This window comes from Podarcis bocagei (assembly GCF_964188305.1).
Source record: "Podarcis bocagei genome assembly, chromosome: 14".
Classification (NCBI taxonomy): Eukaryota; Metazoa; Chordata; class Lepidosauria; order Squamata; family Lacertidae; genus Podarcis; species Podarcis bocagei.
In genome coordinates, this window is record NC_138139.1 from 39,254,186 (window position 1) to 39,273,951 (window position 19,766).

At 43.2% G+C, this 19,766-nt stretch overlaps 1 protein-coding gene and 1 long non-coding RNA gene across 2 annotated transcripts in view; one reads left to right on the forward strand and one right to left on the reverse strand.

Moving 5' to 3' along the window:
* The window catches only part of ATP6V0C (ATPase H+ transporting V0 subunit c), a 20,895-nt gene continuing 1,129 nt past the window's right edge, over nt 1-19,766 (forward strand). The window contains exons 1-2 of the mRNA XM_081169940.1: nt 1-426; nt 16,460-16,643. Coding sequence (XP_081026066.1) covers nt 342-426; nt 16,460-16,643 — 269 coding nt within the window. The 5' untranslated portion in view covers nt 1-341. The remainder of the gene's footprint in view (nt 427-16,459; nt 16,644-19,766) is intronic.
* On the reverse strand, nt 3,162-14,039 carry LOC308573225. Its single transcript, XR_014001995.1, has 2 exons — nt 12,663-14,039; nt 3,162-12,400 (listed from the first exon to the last, which is right to left on the reverse strand). It is a non-coding gene; the product is annotated as an uncharacterized lncRNA (long non-coding RNA).

Here is a 19,766-nt window from a genome sequence, read left to right on the forward strand (position 1 = left end):
GAGCGCAGTGGCGGAGCAGCAGCTGCAGGACGAGGAGGAGCGACGGAGCCGGAGCGCGCCGCTGCCAACGCGAACCAACGAGGCCCGCCGTTTTTGCAGCAGCCTCCGCCGCCTGTCAGGACGTTTGAATACCGCTTGGCGGTAGAGGACTAAGCAGCGGCGCTAGAGGACTTAAGGAGCCCCGTCACCCGCCGCCGCCACCTCTTGCAGCTCACAGCCGCCAGCCCTTCGCCCGGCTCAGCTTGGCGCCGACGTAGCCGTCCTCCTCCACCCCCCTTTCGCTGCTTATTCTTATTTTTTAAAACTCCCTCCCCCCGCCGGCTCGGTTCATCTCAGCAGCCATGTCGTCCGCAGCCACCACCGCTCCTCCCGAATATTCCTGCTTCTTCGCCGTCATGGGTGCCTCGGCTGCCATGATCTTCAGCGGTGAGGCTGTGGGGTATTTCCGACGAGGACACACGGGTGGGGCTTGGCGGTGGGGGTTTGGTTGAGGAAGGACGTCATGTGAGGAGGCTGCTGCTGCTGTTGTGTGGCCTTGCGTAACTGGGCTGGGTGTCATCCTGATCGCGGCGGGGGGGAAGGCGCTCGGCTCAGCCAGGGTGGCTCTGCAGCAGTTGGGTGACTTGGTTCTAACCCACCCACTCGCCTCTTTTGCACATCCTGGGAGGAGATCCTGCCGCAAGCGGGGAGGGGGACAAGTGGGATCGTTATACAGCATTGGGGGGGTAGCTTTGCCTTGGCCAAACCCTGAGGCTCTTTCGTGTCTCCATGAGGACATCTCCTGGCTGCCTGTTTTTTATATATATGTGTGTGTGTGTCTCATTTCTTCCCCACCTCCCTCCTATGCCTTAGGGGGAATGGGGGCTTCCATCTCATTTCTCCTAGCACCTTCCTGCTCCTCTTGTGCAATTCTCCACGAAACCGTCTTCCTTGTCCTGCCTTTGGACTTGGGAGAGGCAAGAAAGGCGTGGGCACGGGGAGGCGGCAAGTCTGGCGTTACCTCTTTCTTTCTGCCAAGGTGTTTCCCCTCTTCCCTGCCCTACTTGGAGGGGGAATGATCTAGTGTCTCCCCTCCCCCGGCTTTCCAAGGTTGGCACCCCCTGCAGAAAGCTTGTGGGGTGGTTGGGGAAAGGAAGGAATTATTGGGAGGGGGCAATGAGGGATGTGGTTCCTTGACTCCTTTCTCTGCTTGGGTATGGAGAGTGCCTGCAGGCATGCTGCTAATTATTGGATTTTTCTTTCTTTTTTAAAAAGCTTTCGTTTAAAATTAACTGGGGTTCCCTTTGCTTACAACCTGGGAGGGGCAACATGTATTTAGTTTAGATATTTAATCTGCCAGCTCTATATTGTATCCTGGTCTTCAATGCAAGAGACGGCAGGTGTCCTTCCTTGCTCCAGCCTGCCCCAGTTCCAGGGCTTGGCTTAAGCGGCCTGCTTCTCCTTGTCTTGCCATTCTGTGGCTGCAGGAATGTCCCTGCCCAAGTGATAGGGGAGAGAAGGCAATGCGGGGGCGAAATCCCAGCCCAGCTGGACGTGCTCTGCCTGTCACTTCCGTTGCTTCAGTGTCTACCTTTTTCTTAATTCTCTCCCTTTTTGAAGGTTTTCAGTTCTGCCTTCTGTCGCCCTACTCCTACCAGCTGGCTCATCCGGGGTATTGGCAGGAGGGGGGAGCAGAGGCAAAGAGAAAGAGAAAAAGGAGACTACTGCTGTGTCGGAAAGCAGAGATGCAAAGGGGCAATGAGGGTGACGTCATAGGGGAAGAGTGTCAGCTGCTAGAGGAGCCCCTGGCTGGCCATGTGACTGCAGGGAGGGAGGGGGTTGCAGCCTCTGCTTCTTCACTACATGCCATCCGGAGTGCTAAATTAACCTAAACCTAGGTGATTCCATGCAGTCATGATTCCATGCGGTCAGTTCATCCAGGCCAGTGAGGCTGGAACATCTTCCATCTTGTACCAAGCAAGCACTCCCACAAGGCAGTCAGATGGATGTGCAGCGCTTGGATTAACTTGCTGTCTGCCGGTTGCAAAATCTGGCTTATCCTTGCTGAGATCAAGTATGCAGCTTGCCCTCCAAAGTCCTATTGGGGTTGCTCTGGAACTGAATTGTTGTGTTAGAAAAAGACCCGAGTGAAGCTATCTCTACCCAAGACTTTACTGGAGGTGTCATTTTTGAATCTGTATGTTGGCTTATCAACTGAATGCCAGCATATTAAACTGACACACCATTCTGTTTAAGCGGAGAGGACTTGTGAAATGCAAATAACACTCTGCAAGGGCTACCTAAATTTTGAGCATGGTCATACTGAAAGATTCTGTATTGGATGGGAAGTGGTGGTTAAATAATCAGAGTCCTGAATAAATAGCTCTTGATGAATAAGAGTGCTAGCCAGCTGTGACAACAAAACTGTTCTAGTCTCTCAGTTGCAGCTCCTTCCCTTTCACTTCTTTCTCTCAAAACTTGTCCATAGCACTTGTACAGAAGTCCACAGAAGTCTTTAATTGCCTGATTGACCACTAAACAAAATGAGCTATGTCAGATTGCCTTTAATTCCACTTTATAAAGCACCTACAAATGCAATGTAAATGTTTTTGGAAGAGGAATTTCAAAGTATTGTTACTAATTGAAAAATGCAGACACACTAAACTTTACTGCTTTCCTTAAATGTGTAAGGATAATCTAGCAAGCACTGCTGCTGTTATCTGTAGCCATGTAAAATATGCTTCTCGCTAAACTATTGCTGCTGCTTTTAAGCTTAATGAGGGGGGTCTTGACGCCCATGTACAAATTGCATCAAACTACCAGCATGGCTCTAACTAGCCTACTATAAAATTCCTTGTGCTGTTTAGGTAGCAATTGGAAGTAAGTTCCATTAGAGTTGAGCATAACTTGAAAATAATCATCCATATAAGTTAGCCTCCAGGAGAATCTCCTTCCATATAAAGCTCCACTGAGCTATTGCACACCTGAATAGTTCTAAAGCAGGTTTCCTCAAACTCGGCCCTCCAGCTGTTTTGAGACTACAATTCCCATCATCCCTGACCACTGGTCCTGCTAGCTAGGGATCATGGGAGTTGTAGGCCAAAAAACATCCGAAGGGCCGAGGTTGAGGAAGCCTGTTCTAGAGTAGCCACTGCATTATTACTATTATTTTTTTTTAAAAAAAAGGTGCATAGCTCTTCCTCAAAGGCACGCTAGGCTGTTCTTTATTCTCTCCCCTTTTAGCAACCCAGAGAGGTAGGTTACACTGACATAGTGACTAGCCCAAGGTTGAAGCTTTATGGTTGAGTAGAGACTTGAATCAGAATCTCCCCAGTACTAGTTAATCATTCTAAGCACTACAATATTCTGGCTCTCATTAAGACAATTGCTGTTTCTTACCTAGCACACCAGTACTTTCTGACCAAGTTTAGCCACTGATTTTGTCTTCAGGAATTATTTTACTGAAATGAAATTAGCATATGGGCAAAAGGAAACTTAGCAGTTAATAAATTCCCACTGTACAGGAGAAGATTGCTGAACTTAATATGGCTTCCTTAGCAACTTTGTGCAATAGGCTAATTTCTACATACTCCCCCCCCCCCAGGGTGCGAACTTGAATAAAATATTGGGGAGGGGAGGTAAGCCCAGCCCCGCATAATCTATCACAGTGGCAGTGTCCATCAACTGGGGTGGGGGGCTTCCTCAAATATTTTATGGTGTGGGATCTTGGCCCCTAGGAATTGGCTCCTCTGTTTCCCCCTGTCATTTATCCAGACATCCAGTTCAAGGGCACATTCTAGCCAAGCAACATTTCCCTGCAGAATAGCTACATACAACTGTCTCTTATCTATTCTGGCAGAGTGTGGGGAACTGGATGGGTTCTGTTCCAGTGGAAACTGGTTGTAGTGGGGTTTCCAAATTGTGTTGCCAGGATCAGTGACTCGTGAGAAGGCCAGTAACAACCGAAGTGGTCTTGGGAAGATGGCTTGTATACTGTTTTCCTCTCAGCAGTGTACTGTTCCTGAATAAAGCTGTCTTTGGAATGGGCCCAACAGACCAAGCTGCCCCAGAATCCTTTGAGGTAGATTCCTCATCTGACATGCAGATGTTCCTAGTGATAACTAAATGTAAGAAGCATTTATATAGGGAAAGGGGTTCACAGATGGCTAGTCTAGTAGTCTGAAGGCGTGATATTTCAAAATAGTGTCCCAACTATAGTCTCTTAAAGCAGCAAATGGAAAACTTGCATTGCAAGCTCATATTGTCAGTAGCACCCCAAGTTGAGTTGGCTATTGAGTATTGTTCCCTACATTGGACTAGACCTCTCAACAAAGTAACAATAAGGTGTGAACAGTTGCTTTGAGAGACTTGTTCTAGATCAGATCTGGTCATTGGCTAAACACCTGGACGTTTTTATCCTGCTGTGAAAAGCATTGTTGAGAAAGCCTCTGCCAGATAGATGGGTGTGTTCATATGTTGAAAAGTGGTTTGATAGAACTTGCAGATTGAATCAATTTGTGGAAAGGTATTCATGATTAAAACTGTTGGACAACCATACATAGTTCTTGGTGGATGTTCTGTTAAATACCCAGACACCTTAACTAGCAGTCTATTAGTGAACTGCAAATGGCACTGAATGCTAATCTTCAGAGAAGCAAGAAGCTAACATGTCAAAGGCTTCCATTCCAGAGACTTAGATATGCAGTGTCTTAAGATCAATGACTTAGTACCTGTTGGTTTGTCATTGAACACTGCCCTGGCACACCTTAAATAAGACACTATGTCTTAGTTCCTCATGAGCTGTGCAAGACCAGTCTAGTACTACTAAGTTCAGGCCTTGTTTTGTGCTAGCCAGCTTGAGACAGAAACCATGTTGTATAAACACCCGTATCTTGGTCCTGTACACACTAATTTCTGATGATAGTAAACAGCTTATAAAACTCATTCTGGTCATTGTTGGCTAACCTTGTGATGGTGCTACCTTTCTGCTGCAAGTGCCATCATGACCTTCAAGCATACCACCATATTTTGTGATACTTATTTGGTGACCAATCTCTAATCACAAGGCTTGTGGGTTTTCCCTGCTTCATTGGATTATCAGATGCTTCTGAGTGATGTGATTATCTAATATTTCCATGTAACATAGTTAGACTTTATGGCAGAAGGAAATGAGTGACAATAATTTCCAGTGGTTACAAGTACTATATAGAAGAAGAGAAGAAGATATACTGATCCATGTTAACTTCCTACTTGATATAATCTTCCTTGTAATGTGCATCTATCTTTAGAAAGGTGAAACCTGGAATTGCCTGGCTGGGGAGCACATTTCTGCTCCCAATATGGCTAGCTGCACAGCTTTTTTTAAAAAAAATAATCTCTAAATTGCTCTTTAGCTGGGTGGATCATGGAGAAGGATAATGAAAGCAAAACTTAATGTATTACAAGAGCTTTCTGGACTGCTTTAAGGAGGCAGAAGCTGTTAAAATGGCTTCTTCTCTTGTAATTTCCTGACCAACAAGATTGTTTGACTAAACTTCACAGAGTGCTGTTACCAAAAGCCGATTGTTACAAAGCTTAAAAATAGCATTACAGTTAGCATGGACTAGCTTACTAAAGTTGGGTATTGCCAGATGTTCGGATTGGCCATAGACTGTTAACATCTCATACAGTATTCTAGTACACCAGAAACAAACACATGAGTTTGCACGCCACATCTAAATTATTTTATTATTACTTATTAGATTTATATACTGCCCTTCATCACAGCATCTCAGGGCGGTTCACAGAGTAAACATACAAGGTAAAAACACAAATAGTTAAAATGAACAAAATAACACACACCCAAAAAACATGTAGAATATTAAGCAGCCAAAGACCTGGTTGAAGATGACATAGGAGGGATCCGCTAGGAACTTCATATAAGCAACCATTAACACCATATGTTATAATCTGGCCATGTCAAGCTGCACTTTAAGAAACTTCTAGAGTTCTGCAGTAGATGAGCATGTCAGTAAAATGTAGTTGCATTTTTTCCAAAGCTGAGACAGACAAATGAACATGGATTGCTGTGATCATTGTCCTAATGTGACTGTCACTTTGTCAAGTGTTCTGCGGTTCTTCAATTAAACCATCATCCAATATTATGTTGGTCTACAAGTCTCCTTTCCACAGAAATGAGTAAAAGCTTTGTTTTCAGCCCTGGCTGACATAGTTGCATAATAGCTAGTTCCTACTGATGATGAGGTGGTGTTCTTGTGATCCCGAAAATTCTAAGTACTGTAAACTAGAATAATTGCAGATCCTGATTGTAACTTGTAAAATGGGTGGAAGGTGTGAAGGCGAATGGATGTCTGACTTTGGCCTCTGGAAGCCCTACAGAATGCTGGTCTTAGCTTTCCCTAGGCTTCCGTGCAACTAAGAGGCCTACTCATAAGGTTTGATTTTTTAAAAAATCAATGAGGGTTTGTTGGTGTGAATACCAAGTAAGGTGTGCCGAACCAGTCCAAAACACATTTGCTTTTCTGATCTTGACATTAAATGTCAAGCTTGGATAAGCTTGGAAGTGATAGCCTTCCCTGCCTCCCATTGGGGATCTTTGTGCCAGAGTTAAGGTGGTGGATAATCTTTTTGAAACTCAGTGCATTCTTCTCCCAAACTTTGCAAACATCAATACTAACTTGATCCACAGACAAGGAACTGTCTGTTACCACCACTTGAAGTGAGTGTTAAGAGAAGCTAGAGATGTATTGTTGACAGATGATCTGCAACCCCAGAAAGCCAGCCAGTTAAGTACCTGTGATATTTCAGCTTCTAGCTTTAAAGCACTGCCCATGCTTGAAGCCCTCTCCCCCACTCTCCAAAAAGAACACCATATGCTCTTTCAGGCATGGGTCCATCATTCACTCTACTTTAAGCTGCTAATTGGAGGCTTCCTTTCTTCTCCTCTCTGTCTGTTAGTGATCTCCAAACTTGCCTAGCAAAAATGGGATCTCTTGGCTTACTGTTGCTCACAATTTGTGCAAGAAATGAACTGTTTAACACCCAACTGGGGGTTGGAAGCAGGGAGAGAAAACAGGAAGAGCCCAAGGAGGGGCAAACTCATTCTTTGAATGTTTGTGAATGGCAAGTTGCTGTAAGAAACCACTGAGAAGTCAAAGGCAGGAATTAAACTGTATGTCTCGGAATACTTTACTACTTCTCCTTTGGAGCTTGTGGTATCGCTTTGCGGGTCTAGAATGGATCCTAGCATTCGCGTCTTCAATCCTGCCTCCTTACCAAACCCCGCTGGGTTTGGCACACACACAGGAGAGTCACCCTGAACGCAGCCAGATCCCCCTGTCCTGAGGATTTACCTCCTTGGTTCACAGAGCTCTAGCGTGACCTCTTTATGCCTCACAAAGTTCAGGATCTCCCCGGAGAGTTGATCCTGCACTCCTTCAAATGGCAAGAGGAAGTTGCAGAGTTCTTTACATGTTGGGTGGGGCACAAGTCATGATGTGCTAGTACTCCACATTCTGGCAGAATTAAGATAAAATTACCTTAAATCTGTAAGTAAGTAAATTTGTGGCCATGAGAACACATCTTACTAAGTCAAGTCTCTAGAAACAGGTTCTCAGTCCTATAGGTAGAATAGCAGTTGACTATGGTGGGGCAAGTGGGAGGGGGAAGGAGGTTGACTGCTATGTTAGTACATCTTTATGCTACAAAATCCTGCTCAGGTTTTTCCAACAGCAATTAAGTGTACATAGCAGGCAAATAAAACTTCAACTTTGTAATGCTAGGAAATGCCAGCTGCAAAACCCACAACAGAAGCTTTTAAGTTGATGGATGAGTATATATGTTATGAAGTGTATGATATGCCTACATGCTTTTTGTGTTGCTATGTCTTCATTTGCTACCTTGATGGATTTCTCCCAGCATGTAGAAGTCATGCTAGAAAGCAGGGTTTCTTCCTGTAATTACAAGCTTTTTTTTCTAACTAGACTACAGCAATGAAAAAAATATTAGGTTTGCTAGAAAACTGCTATAATGTAAATCCATTTCCAAATAGCAATAGGCTTGGCTTCTAAATTAGAAACCTGTACTAGGGCTGAACTAATAAAATGTAACTGGATGATGTACTCCAGTAAAAATTAAGGAAGACTTGTATTTGTATGTAACCAATTTGTATGTTACCAAGTTCCTTAGACCTGAGCAGGCCACTTAAATGTTTTCACATGGCTTGTCCATACGTCCCAGTTAAAGCCATTTCTGTCCAGTTCCTCATCTTAGAGCTCTGCAAGATTTCTGACAGTTTTTCAATCTAAGGTACCTATCTGACCTCCCTGTTAACTCTTGATGCAAGAAGGTTTTCCCTCATTCAGATTTGTATTAGTGTAGTCCTCCTAACTATTGTGGCAAGGATATGCTCTGCTTGAACATGAAGAAGACTATCTCCTAAATCTGTTGTCATATGGACTCTTGACCAAAGGCTGGCTTACTGTCAAATCAAGGAGAATGAAGTGACTAGATCATTTGCCTTTATCTTGTCAGCACTTTCTAGATTATGCTAATAATTCTTGATTAAAATGAAGATTCTGTTGCAGTGGGACTTTGACTTTTAAAGAATTACGTCACAAAAGCAGTTGCTACTTTCAGAACCTCTGACTTGAGACTGCCACTGAAAACACTTAACTAAAGTGTCTTCCTTCTCAAGCAAGTTACAGGTTCTGAAAGTAGCAGCTGGTTGTGTGACTAAACTAACAAGGCTGTGTCTTAATTCTTTAATCCTTCTATAGATCACAAACTTCCCGGCATTCATTCAATATTCCACCAAAATCAATATTCCTGCATGAAAGCTGTGCATGGCTTTACACCATGCGCCATTAAATATATTATCAGAGCAGTGGCTACTAGAATAACTAAATTAAGCAGTTGTTTGGAACCCTCCATTATAAAACCACAACTTCACATACTTCATCAACAAAGCTTTAGCAACTCCGTGCAGCAAAGACTGGGCAAGCATTCAAAACTATTCTCATGGTCATGGTATGCACTGTATAATTAAAATGCAAGCCTCTGACAGGAAAAGGTGGATTCTACAACCTGTGTAAGATTCACTGTGTCTACTTGCACAATTTTTTCTTCAGTTTCAGATAAGCAAAGAGTTATTTAGGACAGAGTTGTTCAGCTGTTACTGTGCCTAGCTAAATTCTGCCAGTTGCACTTCTCTTGTGACTATCGTCATTTGTGTGCTTAGTAATAAAATTTCTACAGCCAATTTTTATAGCAGTGCATCTTCCAACAGGATTCTCCGATATCAGAAAAGTGGAAGTTGCTTGGCCTTAGCCACCCTTTTCAAGGTTCCTTTCCTGAACAAGTTAACTTGGATCCTAAATGGCTCCTCTGTTTGAGGGATGGAGCAATTTTTGCCAACCTAAATGCGCCACCCCACCCCACCCCCCAAAAAAAATTTCAAACCATTCCCTGGGAGCAGAGTCTTGGGGTGATATAAAGGCAAAGGGGGAAAGGGGAAATGCTTTTTTGTGAACATAAACCCTATTCCATTCATAGTGTTTTTAATACAGCACTGTTAAGGCACATAGACTTTAGCAGAATACCTTGAATAAGAATCCCTAATCCAAGCAAGTTATAACCTAGTGTGACCTGCAGCCTCCGTTCACAACATATCTGTGTTACTATGTATTTGCCTGCTAAACAGTCTGTATGGTGTCGCCTTCTAACCATCAAAAACCAATAAACCTGGGTCCATAGAGCTATTAATCAAGACTCCTAGCTTCTCCAGCACACCTGTTCAGCAAGTATAGATTTAGAAGATGGTAACAGGTCCATAAGACTAGTCAAATATTTTTGCAAAACTCTTGGCTGACATTTACCTGGATGTATGGAGGATTAAGTACTTCCATTCAGGGTTCAAAATGAGCAGGGCACCAGGTGCATATCTCCATTTGCGAGCACCTCAAACACTGCTTCCATTGCTACTATGAGCGGCAGAATCTGGATTTATTAGAGTAATGGCTAATTTGGTGCATGCTGTGGGCAGCCTTTCTGTACTTTTGATTGGGACACTGTAGCCCAGTTAACAACACAATAAATGATGGCTTGGGGGCAATTGAGGGGGGAAACCACAAGCTTGTGTTCAGATGAAACAACAAGGCTGACTTGCTTCATCCACCATACAACAGAAGTAGGGAGGACCATAGCAGAACTTTTGAACAACATGCACCATAGGGTGTTTTAAATATCTTCTGAACCTGATGTTGTTTGTAGCCTAATGTGATTGTAATAGTATGATCCTAACTATGTCAGTAGTGAGGGGAGAGAGACTGTGTTGGCCAGCAGGTAATGGTTTTTTCCACCTACTTTGCCCTACCCTCCAGCCCTAAGAGTCTTAATAAGAGCTGTATCCAGAGGGAGGAGAAAGGGGAACTTTTTGCCATTGGGGTGGTTGGTTTCACCTGTGCTGCTACACCTCCAGCCCAAGGAACCTTCAGAAAGGAGTTGCTGCCATGGGCATTATATGTATACATATTTTAATGAGCAGAATAGAGTGAAAGTTTGAGTCATGGGGTGTGGGGAGTGTGTATGTGAACCTTGCAGTGCTTAGTTTATTTTTTGGCTGCTATTTGTTGATGTTAATATTGTTATATAGATTATAAATGCTGTATTGATTTGTTAATCATAGAATAGGACCTTTGCTTTAATTGTGACAATCTCTTCTTGTTGCTTTGATAACTTATAGATTGTAGTCGTTTCACTGATGATTTGTTAATTATTCCACATGATTTATGTTGTATTTCTGATGTTTTGTTGTGCTTTATCATGTTATTTGTAAGTCGCCATGGGATTCATTTGAATGAAAAGTGGCATAGAAATATAATTAATCAAATCAGACAAAATCAAATATGTCAAATGCTTACATAGCAATGAATGCAAGAGAGTCATTCTAATCCAACAAGCTGTTGCTGTAGCTCATTATCATAGGGTAGATAAACTTAAAGCAAGCTTACAGCTTCAAATTAAAAGAATGCACACTGATTGCTTGATGACACTGGTAAGAATGGTTTCAGTATTTTTTTTATTCCTGTCAAATGAGCCTTGCTAGATCAAATCAGGGGTCTGTGTAGCCCAGCATCTCTGACAGTAGCTAATCAAATACCTCTGGGAAATAAGCAGATCACAGAACCAACACTCCCCTGTTGTGTCCCCCCAACATCTTGTATTGAGGGTTAATGCTACCTGTTTAAATGTTTATTTGCATACCAGGATGCAAATAGCTATCACTTTTAAGGGATTTATTTCCCAAGCAGCAATCTCCAGTACCAACTGCTTGTAAAACAGAGGTTTGAAAAGTTAGTTTGATAATGGAAAGAGAGTATTCTGTTCAAAGGGGGGGGGTATTATCAAACATATGTAAGTGCCTAAAGTAGCCCCCTGGATCCTTGCCAAAATTTGTTAAAAAATTAAAACAATATTACTATTTTGAAAGATGCACGATGTATTGCTTATGTAACTGGAAACCTGCATTTTTTTCAAGCAGTATGTGTGCAAAAATACACCTGTTGTTGGTAGGGGGATTGCTTCATTGCACCAGTAAAGATCTTCATGTCATTTCACTTCTATTGATGCTCAATTACAGATAACTTATTTACCCACCAACCATATGGTACTTCAACTACTTGTTCTAATTTAATGTCCAGAAGCAAGCTTGTCCAGTGAGATGGGAAGTGTTCCTAGTGATTAGGTGGTCACAATATTCACAATTTGAGAAGTGAACAAAGGTGGTGGTTAGATGACACTTGGATAAAATTTGAAATCATCCAGTGGGTTCAGACTTCTGCCAAAGCTACCACCTGAATCCCAATAATAAATTGTAGATTCCTAAGAAATAGAGGAAAACAATAGAATGGGAAAAACCAGAGATTTGTTCAAGGAAATTGGAGATATGAAAGGAACATTTCGTACAAAGATTACCATCAAGAAGATTACCATCAAGAAAAGATTAGACATCAAGAAGAGGTGGCAAGAATACTCAGAGGAATTTTTCCAGAAAGATATGTATGTCTCGTACACTGCAGGTAGTGTGGTTGCTGACCTTGAGCCAGCCATCCTGGAGAGTGAAGTCAAATGGACCTTAGAAAGCACTGCTAATAACAAGGCCAGTGGAAGTGATGATATTCCAGCTGAACTATTTAAAATTTTAAAAGATGATGCTGTTAAGGTGCTACACTCAATATGCCAGCAAGTTTGGAAAACTCAGCAGCGGCCAGAAGATTGGAGAAGATCAGTCTACATCCCAATCCCAAAGAATGCTCCAACTACCACAATATTGCACTCATTTCACACGCTAGCAAGGTTATACTTAAAATTTTACAAGGCAGGCTTAAGCAGTATGTGGACCAAGAACTCCTGGAAGTGCAAGCTGGATTTCGAAGGGGAAGAGGAACCAGAGACCAAATTGCAAACATGTGCTGGATTATGGAGAAAGCTAGAGAGTTCCAGAAAAACATCTGCTTCTGCCTCATTGACTATGCAAAAGCCTTTGACTGTGTTGACCACAGCAAACTATGGCAAGTTCTTAAAGAAATGGGAGTGCTTGATCACCTCATCTGTCTCCTGAGAAATTAAGAAATTAAGATTGCCGGAAGAAATATCAACAACCTCAGATATGCAGATGATACAACCTTGATGGCAGAAAGTGAGGAGGAGTTAAAGAACCTGTTAATGAGGGTGAAAGAGAAGAGCGCAAAATATGGTCTGAAGCTCAACAGAAAAAAACCTAAGATCATGGCCATTTGTCCCATCACCTCCTGGCAAATAGAAGGGGAAGAAATGGAGGCAGATGATCACTGCAGACGGTGACAGCAGTTACAAAATTAAAATACGCCTGCTTCTTGGGAGGAAAGCAATGACAAACCTAGACAGCATCTTAAAAAGCAGAGACATCACCTTGCCAACAAAAGTCCGTATAGTTAAAGCTATGGTTTTCCCATCCCAGCAGTGATGTATGGAAGTGAGAGCTGGACCATAAAGAAGGCTGATCGCCGAAGAATTGATGCTTTTGAATTATGGTGTTGGAGGGAGACTCTTGAGAGTCCCATGGACTGCAAGATGATCAAACCTATCCATTCTTAAGGAAATCAGCCTGGAGTGCTCACTGGAAGAACAGATCCTGAAGCTGAGGCTCCAATACTTTGGTCACCTCATGATAAGAGAAGACTCCTTTGAAAAGACCCTGATGTTGGGAAAGATGGAGGGCACAAGAAGGGGATGACAGAGGATGAGATGGTTGGACAGTGTTCTTGAAGCTACCAGCATGAGTTTGACCAAACTGTGGGAGACGGTGGAAGACAGGAGTGCCTGGCATGCTCTGGTCCATGGGGTCACGAAGAGTTGGACACAACTAAACAACAAGACAACCATCAAATTGGTTGTTTTACATATAGCATTGCAAATGTATCCAGTAGAGATTTGACTAGGTTTTGAGAGATTTAGCTATGGGGCTAACATGCTTTTACTAATAGAGTGGTACCTCGGGTTACATACACTTCAGGTTACATACGCTTCAGGTTACAGACTCTGTTAACCCAGAAATAGTACCTAAGGTTAAGAACTTTGCTTCAGGATGAGAACAGAAATCGTGCTCTGGTGGCACGGCAGCAGCGGGAGGCCCCACTAGCTAAAGTGGTGCTTCAGGTTAAGAACGGACCTCCGGAACAAATCAAGTACTTAACCCGAGGTACCACTGTATTTATTACAAACCTAGTTCTGCAGCTCATATTTAAAATTATATTTAAAAAGAAATCAATTTGCTTCCATTTTTTTTTTAAAAAAATCCAGCCTGCTTGCTGCTTTTGCTTGCCATAGCCTATCCACACTACCATGGGATAATGCTCAGGCTGGTGGTGGCGAAGACAACAGCCAACCTCTCAGCCTTGTCTCTGGCCAGTTGTAATAAGTCCAGTGGACAAGGCTTGAATAGATGCCTGTGGTATTGGCTCATGAATGTGACTTAGAAGGAAGAGGCTGTTCAGTGGTGGTTTTCCATTTCTCTGGAATGCTAGTTACAGATAGGTAGCCATGTTGGTCTGCCATAGTCAAAATAAAAAAATTCCTTCCAGTAGCACCTTAAAGACCAACTAAGTTAGTTCTTGGTATGAGCTTTCGTGTGCATGCACACTTCTTCAGAATGCTAGCTAACCTTGCCATTCAGAAAGCTGAGTGCCAAGCAGCAGAACAGGGAAGTAGTCCTGTGGCATGAGTTTTCTGCAAGCTTGGTGCCACCATGCCTTTTTTTAGTGAGTAAAGAGAACTGAAACATTCCCTAGCTGATTTTCTATGGTTGTGAAAGTGTCTGAACAGACGCTCCCTAACATAAGGCGGCCACAAACACCGCTGACACTTAACTGTTGCCAACACCACCTTTCCAAAGGAGAGTTTTATGGTAGGGAAGAGCCAAGTGCTGCACTATCCCAGGAAAGTGTCATGTAAACATGCTGATGGCTTAATTAAGGCTTTACTTACAGCCAATAAACAAGCTGATACCTAGCAACCTTACTACAGGTTTCGGGTTCATTATATGGTTATTTATGCAGGTGAAAATTACTTAAAAGCAAAGCATTGCAATTAAGACTGGACTTTAAAATTTCTGCATTTCTGGGATGAGCCTCAGAAAGAATAGCCTTACTGCAATCTGGCAGTGCAAAAACTACAACTGCCATAACATGTTGCTATCTTTATTTTAGTTCCTCCTTTCTGATTTTCCTTTGACGTAGATAGTTTCTGTACATCAGAGAAGCACAGATGAGCTACATTAGATCAGCTTAAGGTGTTGTACTAGATTTAGTTGCATTTGTGGTACATGGCTCAGAGGCTCCATTGGTGATGCAGGATTAAATCAGCCAGCTCTAGTGATGAAGCCATTTTGGCACAGAGTAATGTAGGTGGGACGCAGGTGGTGCTGTGGTCTAAACCACTGAGCCTAGGGCTTGCCGATCAGAAGGTCGGTGGTTCGAATCCCTGCGATGGGGTAAGCTCCCGTTGTTCCGTCCCAGCTCCTGCCAACCTAGCAGTTCGAAAGCACACAGTGCAAGTGTGCAAGTAGATAAATAGGTACTGCTCTGGCGGGAAGGTAAACGGCATTTCTGTTCGCTGCTCTGGTTTCGTCAGAAGCAGCTTAGTCATGCTGGCCACATGACCCAGAAAAACTGTCTGCAGACAAATGTTGGCTCCCTCTGCCAGTAAAGCGAGATAAGCGCCACAACCCCAGAGTCGTTTGCGACTGGACTTAACTGTCAGGGGTCCTTTACCTTTAATGTAATTGCAGCACCCTGGATCCATGGGCTCAGGAAGAGGGGCAAAACACTACTGTAAAGTGACTATCTAAAAAGTCCTGAAGCCATTTAATGCATTGGCACCAGCATGTGTCTCAAGTGAAACTTGTCATCGTTTTATCTAGGAGGATACTGTTTAACTTTCTACTTTAAAATAGGGGCTTAGGGCTGAATGCGGGGGGCTTTGTATTTTCTAGGGAAGGGGGTGTCAAGTGGCTACAGACGTTCACCTGAAAATAACAGGCTGTATTGACATAAGTTGGTGGGGGACACAGAAGCTGAGGCCATGTTGTAAAACAGTTAGATGCTGCTATTCATTCCTTCCAGTTCTGCATCAAGAATGTTGGTTGTCCTCATGCCTTGAGTGAAGGCATGTGTCCATCTGGGGATCATAGTTAAACCCTAGATCAGGCATAGGCAAACTCGGCCCTCCAGATGTTTTGGGACTACAACTCCCATGATCCCTAGCTAACAGGACCAGTGGTCAGGGATGATGGGAATTGTAGTCCCAAAACATCTGGAGGGCCGAGTTTGCCTATGCCTGCCCTAGATTGTAGTCAGCCAACCTGGGTGGTAACTAAAACGTATAGTCTTGTTGCTGTTTGCACAATAACTCTTGACACTATGCTTTGTCTACCGTTTCTACTTCTGATCTACTGCGGGTGGCCCCTAAATTAGAAACAAATATCTTAGTCACAGTGTGTGGATAATATAGTATTGTGGTCTCTGAAACCTTGCTTGCTTGGCACGTTGTACAACAAGCCTGACTTGTAACTTGTGAAGCTACATTGCTGCTCAAGGCACACAACAGGTACTGTTAAAAAGCTGCTGGTGGACTACATGGTCAGAAGTTTAGAATTTTTTTAGATACTATTTGTAAAATAGTACTGTGTTCTCTGTATTGCTTGCATGGGTATGCTTTGTTACTTGAAATTAGAAATCAGTTTAAAAATTATATTGTATGACATTCATACCTGCAGTGTGATTTTGTATTTTATTCAAATTATATTTTTGCATGTTAACCAAAGTCCAAGATAATTTTACACAGTGCTGATTTCTGTGCCAATATTTTCCTTCGTTCTTTTGTATTAAAAGGGTACAGTAAGCTTGGCAAGACTCACCTCTGTTTTTTCTCTTCTTCCTTCCAGCATTGGGAGCTGCCTATGGCACAGCAAAGAGCGGCACAGGCATTGCAGCCATGTCTGTTATGCGGCCAGAGCTGATCATGAAGTCAATCATTCCTGTTGTTATGGCGGGTATTATAGCAATCTACGGCTTGGTAGTGGCAGTCCTTATTGCCAATTCCATCACAGTTGGAATTACACTGTACAAGTAAGTTTTCTTTTTGAGTCCTCTGCATTGCTAGCTGTGCTGAAATTTAAAAAAAAAACACTGAAATGACCAGTTGACATGTCAGCTGCAGGTTTTTCAGTGGCTCTGTAGTACAGGGGTCGGCAAGGCTCAAGCAGCCTGGGCCGCTTTGCTCCCCTGGAGATCTCTCTGCGGGCCGGATCGCGTGTGTGCGCAGAGGAGGCGTCTACATGTGCGTGCACATGTGCAAACGCTATTTCAGGAGCTTCCTGCAGCTGATAGGAAGCCCCGCCAGCACCGCAGAAGTGAGTCCCTGTGCCGCGCTGTGCTGGTTTAGTGCAGCGCGCAGGGACTTGCCAAGTGGGCGGCAGGGTTCAGGGCCAGTGCGGGGGCCGGTTAAACTACAGTGGTGCCTCGCAAGACGAAAAGAATTCGTTCCACGAGTCTTTTCGTCTTGCGATGTTTTTCGTCTTGCGAAGCACGGTCCGTCACAACTGCGCCTCTTCAAGCGGCTTTAAAAAAAAAAGTGCAAGACGTTTTCATCTTGCGAAGCAAGCCCATAGGGAAATTCGTCTAGCGAAGCAACGCAAAAACGGAAAACCCTTTCGTCTAGCGAGTTTTTCGTCTTGCGAGGCATTCGTCTTGCGGGGCACCACTGTACCCCCGTGGGCCATATCTGCCCCCCGAGCCTTAGGTTGCCAACCTCTGCAGTGTAGTATGTGGGAGTACATCTGTAATAGAATCCTCTTCTCAGTTCCTTTAAGGTGCAAAAAAGCAAGACTGTTCTATATGCAAATGATAACCCTTATTGGCTATGTTATCATGCTTGGCTAATGATAGTGCCATTTCGAAAACGGTTGCCATATAATGTTTGGCAGCACTTGCATTAATATGTGCTACTCATAGCTGTTAAAAACCTGTGGGATCCCATTTGATAAAGGCCCCAGCTATTTTCAGGTATGTCCTTGTAGGTCAGTGGTGTCCAAATGGGGGACAGCACAACAGCCTAGGTTATTATTTTTTTTAGGATTGAAGTTGTTGAGTTTTTTAAGGGTTAAAGTTGTAGAGGGTTTTTTAGGATTTTACCCCAGGAAATTAACTGCCACAGGGGCCAGATTAAACCGACCGGCGGGCCGGATTAGGCCCCCGAAACGGACTTTGGACATGCATGTTGTAGGGTATACTCAACACACAGCAGCATAGCTCCAAAATCAACCCATCTTGTTCAGACTGAGTCTGGATCAACTTTGTATAAGTACAGTCAAAATTGCAAGCTCAAGGAAACACTGGGCTTTATGGGCTTAAAATGGTCTATCATTACTTAATATAGAGTCCCTCTGCTTTGAGACTTAAGCTCTAGCATTGTGATAGAAAGGTGTTCAGCCAGCTGGATTCAACTCTCAAATGCCTTCTGGTAATAACTGGGATAAAAGGTATTATTTCCAGCATGCTGGGGCGGTGGGGGGATTTTTTCTGAACATCAAGCCCTCGTGTAATAATACTGCAAACTGTTTCAATTTTAGCTTTTCATACAGCATGTTAAGGTTATTGTTGAAACAATAGTATGAGGCCCCCTCTCTTGATCTGCAGAACTGACTGCTCACTTGAGCCAACTGGGCTGTAGTGGGTTTTGAAAGCTTGAGGGGCTTTTCTAACGAACTCCCCCCCCCCCCGCAGTCTTCAAACCAGATAAGGCAAAATACTTTAATATGTAATAACTCTGACATGTGGTGCAGTAGTGAAGCACTGAATTATTCAGTGATGCTTAATTTGAAGCATGTCTGTAAACCAATCTCTTGCTGCTACGCTAGACTTAAACAGGCACGGATCCTTGCATTATGTACCTAGAATAAGCTGAAACCCAATCTTTGTTAAACTTTCATGAGAAGTTGTAGCAAGCCTGTGACTCCTACCGGGCATATCTGCCCTGTAAGGAAATAATAAGCCATGAGTGCACTGGCTGCTATAGTTTGTTTTAACTGTGGCACATTACTAGAACAATAGAACTAAGATTAATAGGAACTGATGAGATCATGCAAGAACCTAAATGTAGTAGCTGATGGCTATCTGGATGTCTAGTTAATCCATCCTAAGAAAGTTATTATTAATAACTTTCCAATAACAGTTATGAATGGAGAACTTTATTGCTAATAAAGCAGAGTTGTATGAATGAAACAAACAAAAATATTTGCACTAATTTTGTTACTTATGCCGTAGCCATCCATTTTGGGCTGTTTACTTTTTCTTCAGGGTTTTCCCTCTTGGTCTTTGGGCTGTCACTGTTGAAGATCTGCAGACTCAGATGCAGGCTACTCCAAGGGACTTGTTTCTCTAGCATAAGATCCAGACTTTAAAGCAAAGCTTGTGGCAACAAGATTGCTTTTGTTAGGAACTCCTGAAAGTAGTGAAAAAGTAGCCACAGAGCAGTCTCCAGAGTCTATACAGTGGTACCTTGGTTTACGAACTTAATCCGTCCCAGAAGTCCGTTCTTAAACCGAGGCGCGCTTTCCCTAATGAGGCCTCCCACCGCCGGTGCCCTTCTACTGTTCAGATTCTGTTCTTAGACCGAGGTAAAGTTCACAAACTGGGACACTACTTCCGGTTTTGTGGAGTTCGTAAACCAAATCGTTCGTAAACAGGACTGTTCTTAAACCGAGGTACCACTGTATAAGCTAATTGTGGGCTACCTTGTCCTTTGCTTTTCAAAGGGGCAGGAAATCGAAACTTCCTGCAACTAAAATTGGTCCGCTTGGCAACAACTGTGAATTTATTAAATTTATATCCTGCCGTTCCTCCCAAAGGAATTCAGGACAACAAACAACAGAGCAGTGAAACAATGCAATTAAAAAACAAAGGGTTGTGTCCAGCTAAGTTCGACTTGAGTAGTTGCAGTGAAATTAATGGGCCTAATTTAATCATGCCCATTTTCGTTAGGTTTACTCTGAGCGGAAATTAGTTTGATAGGACAGGGTGCCATTTAAAACCATTTAAAATCTCATATCCCCACAGTTTAATAGTTAACTAATAATTAGTATGAAGGTGGTCTTTGCAGTCCTGTTAGACATGGTTACTTGAAACTGTTTAGCTGACTTCTTAACAAAGCTCTTAACTGAGCTGATTTAGGAGGAAAAACTGCTTATCACT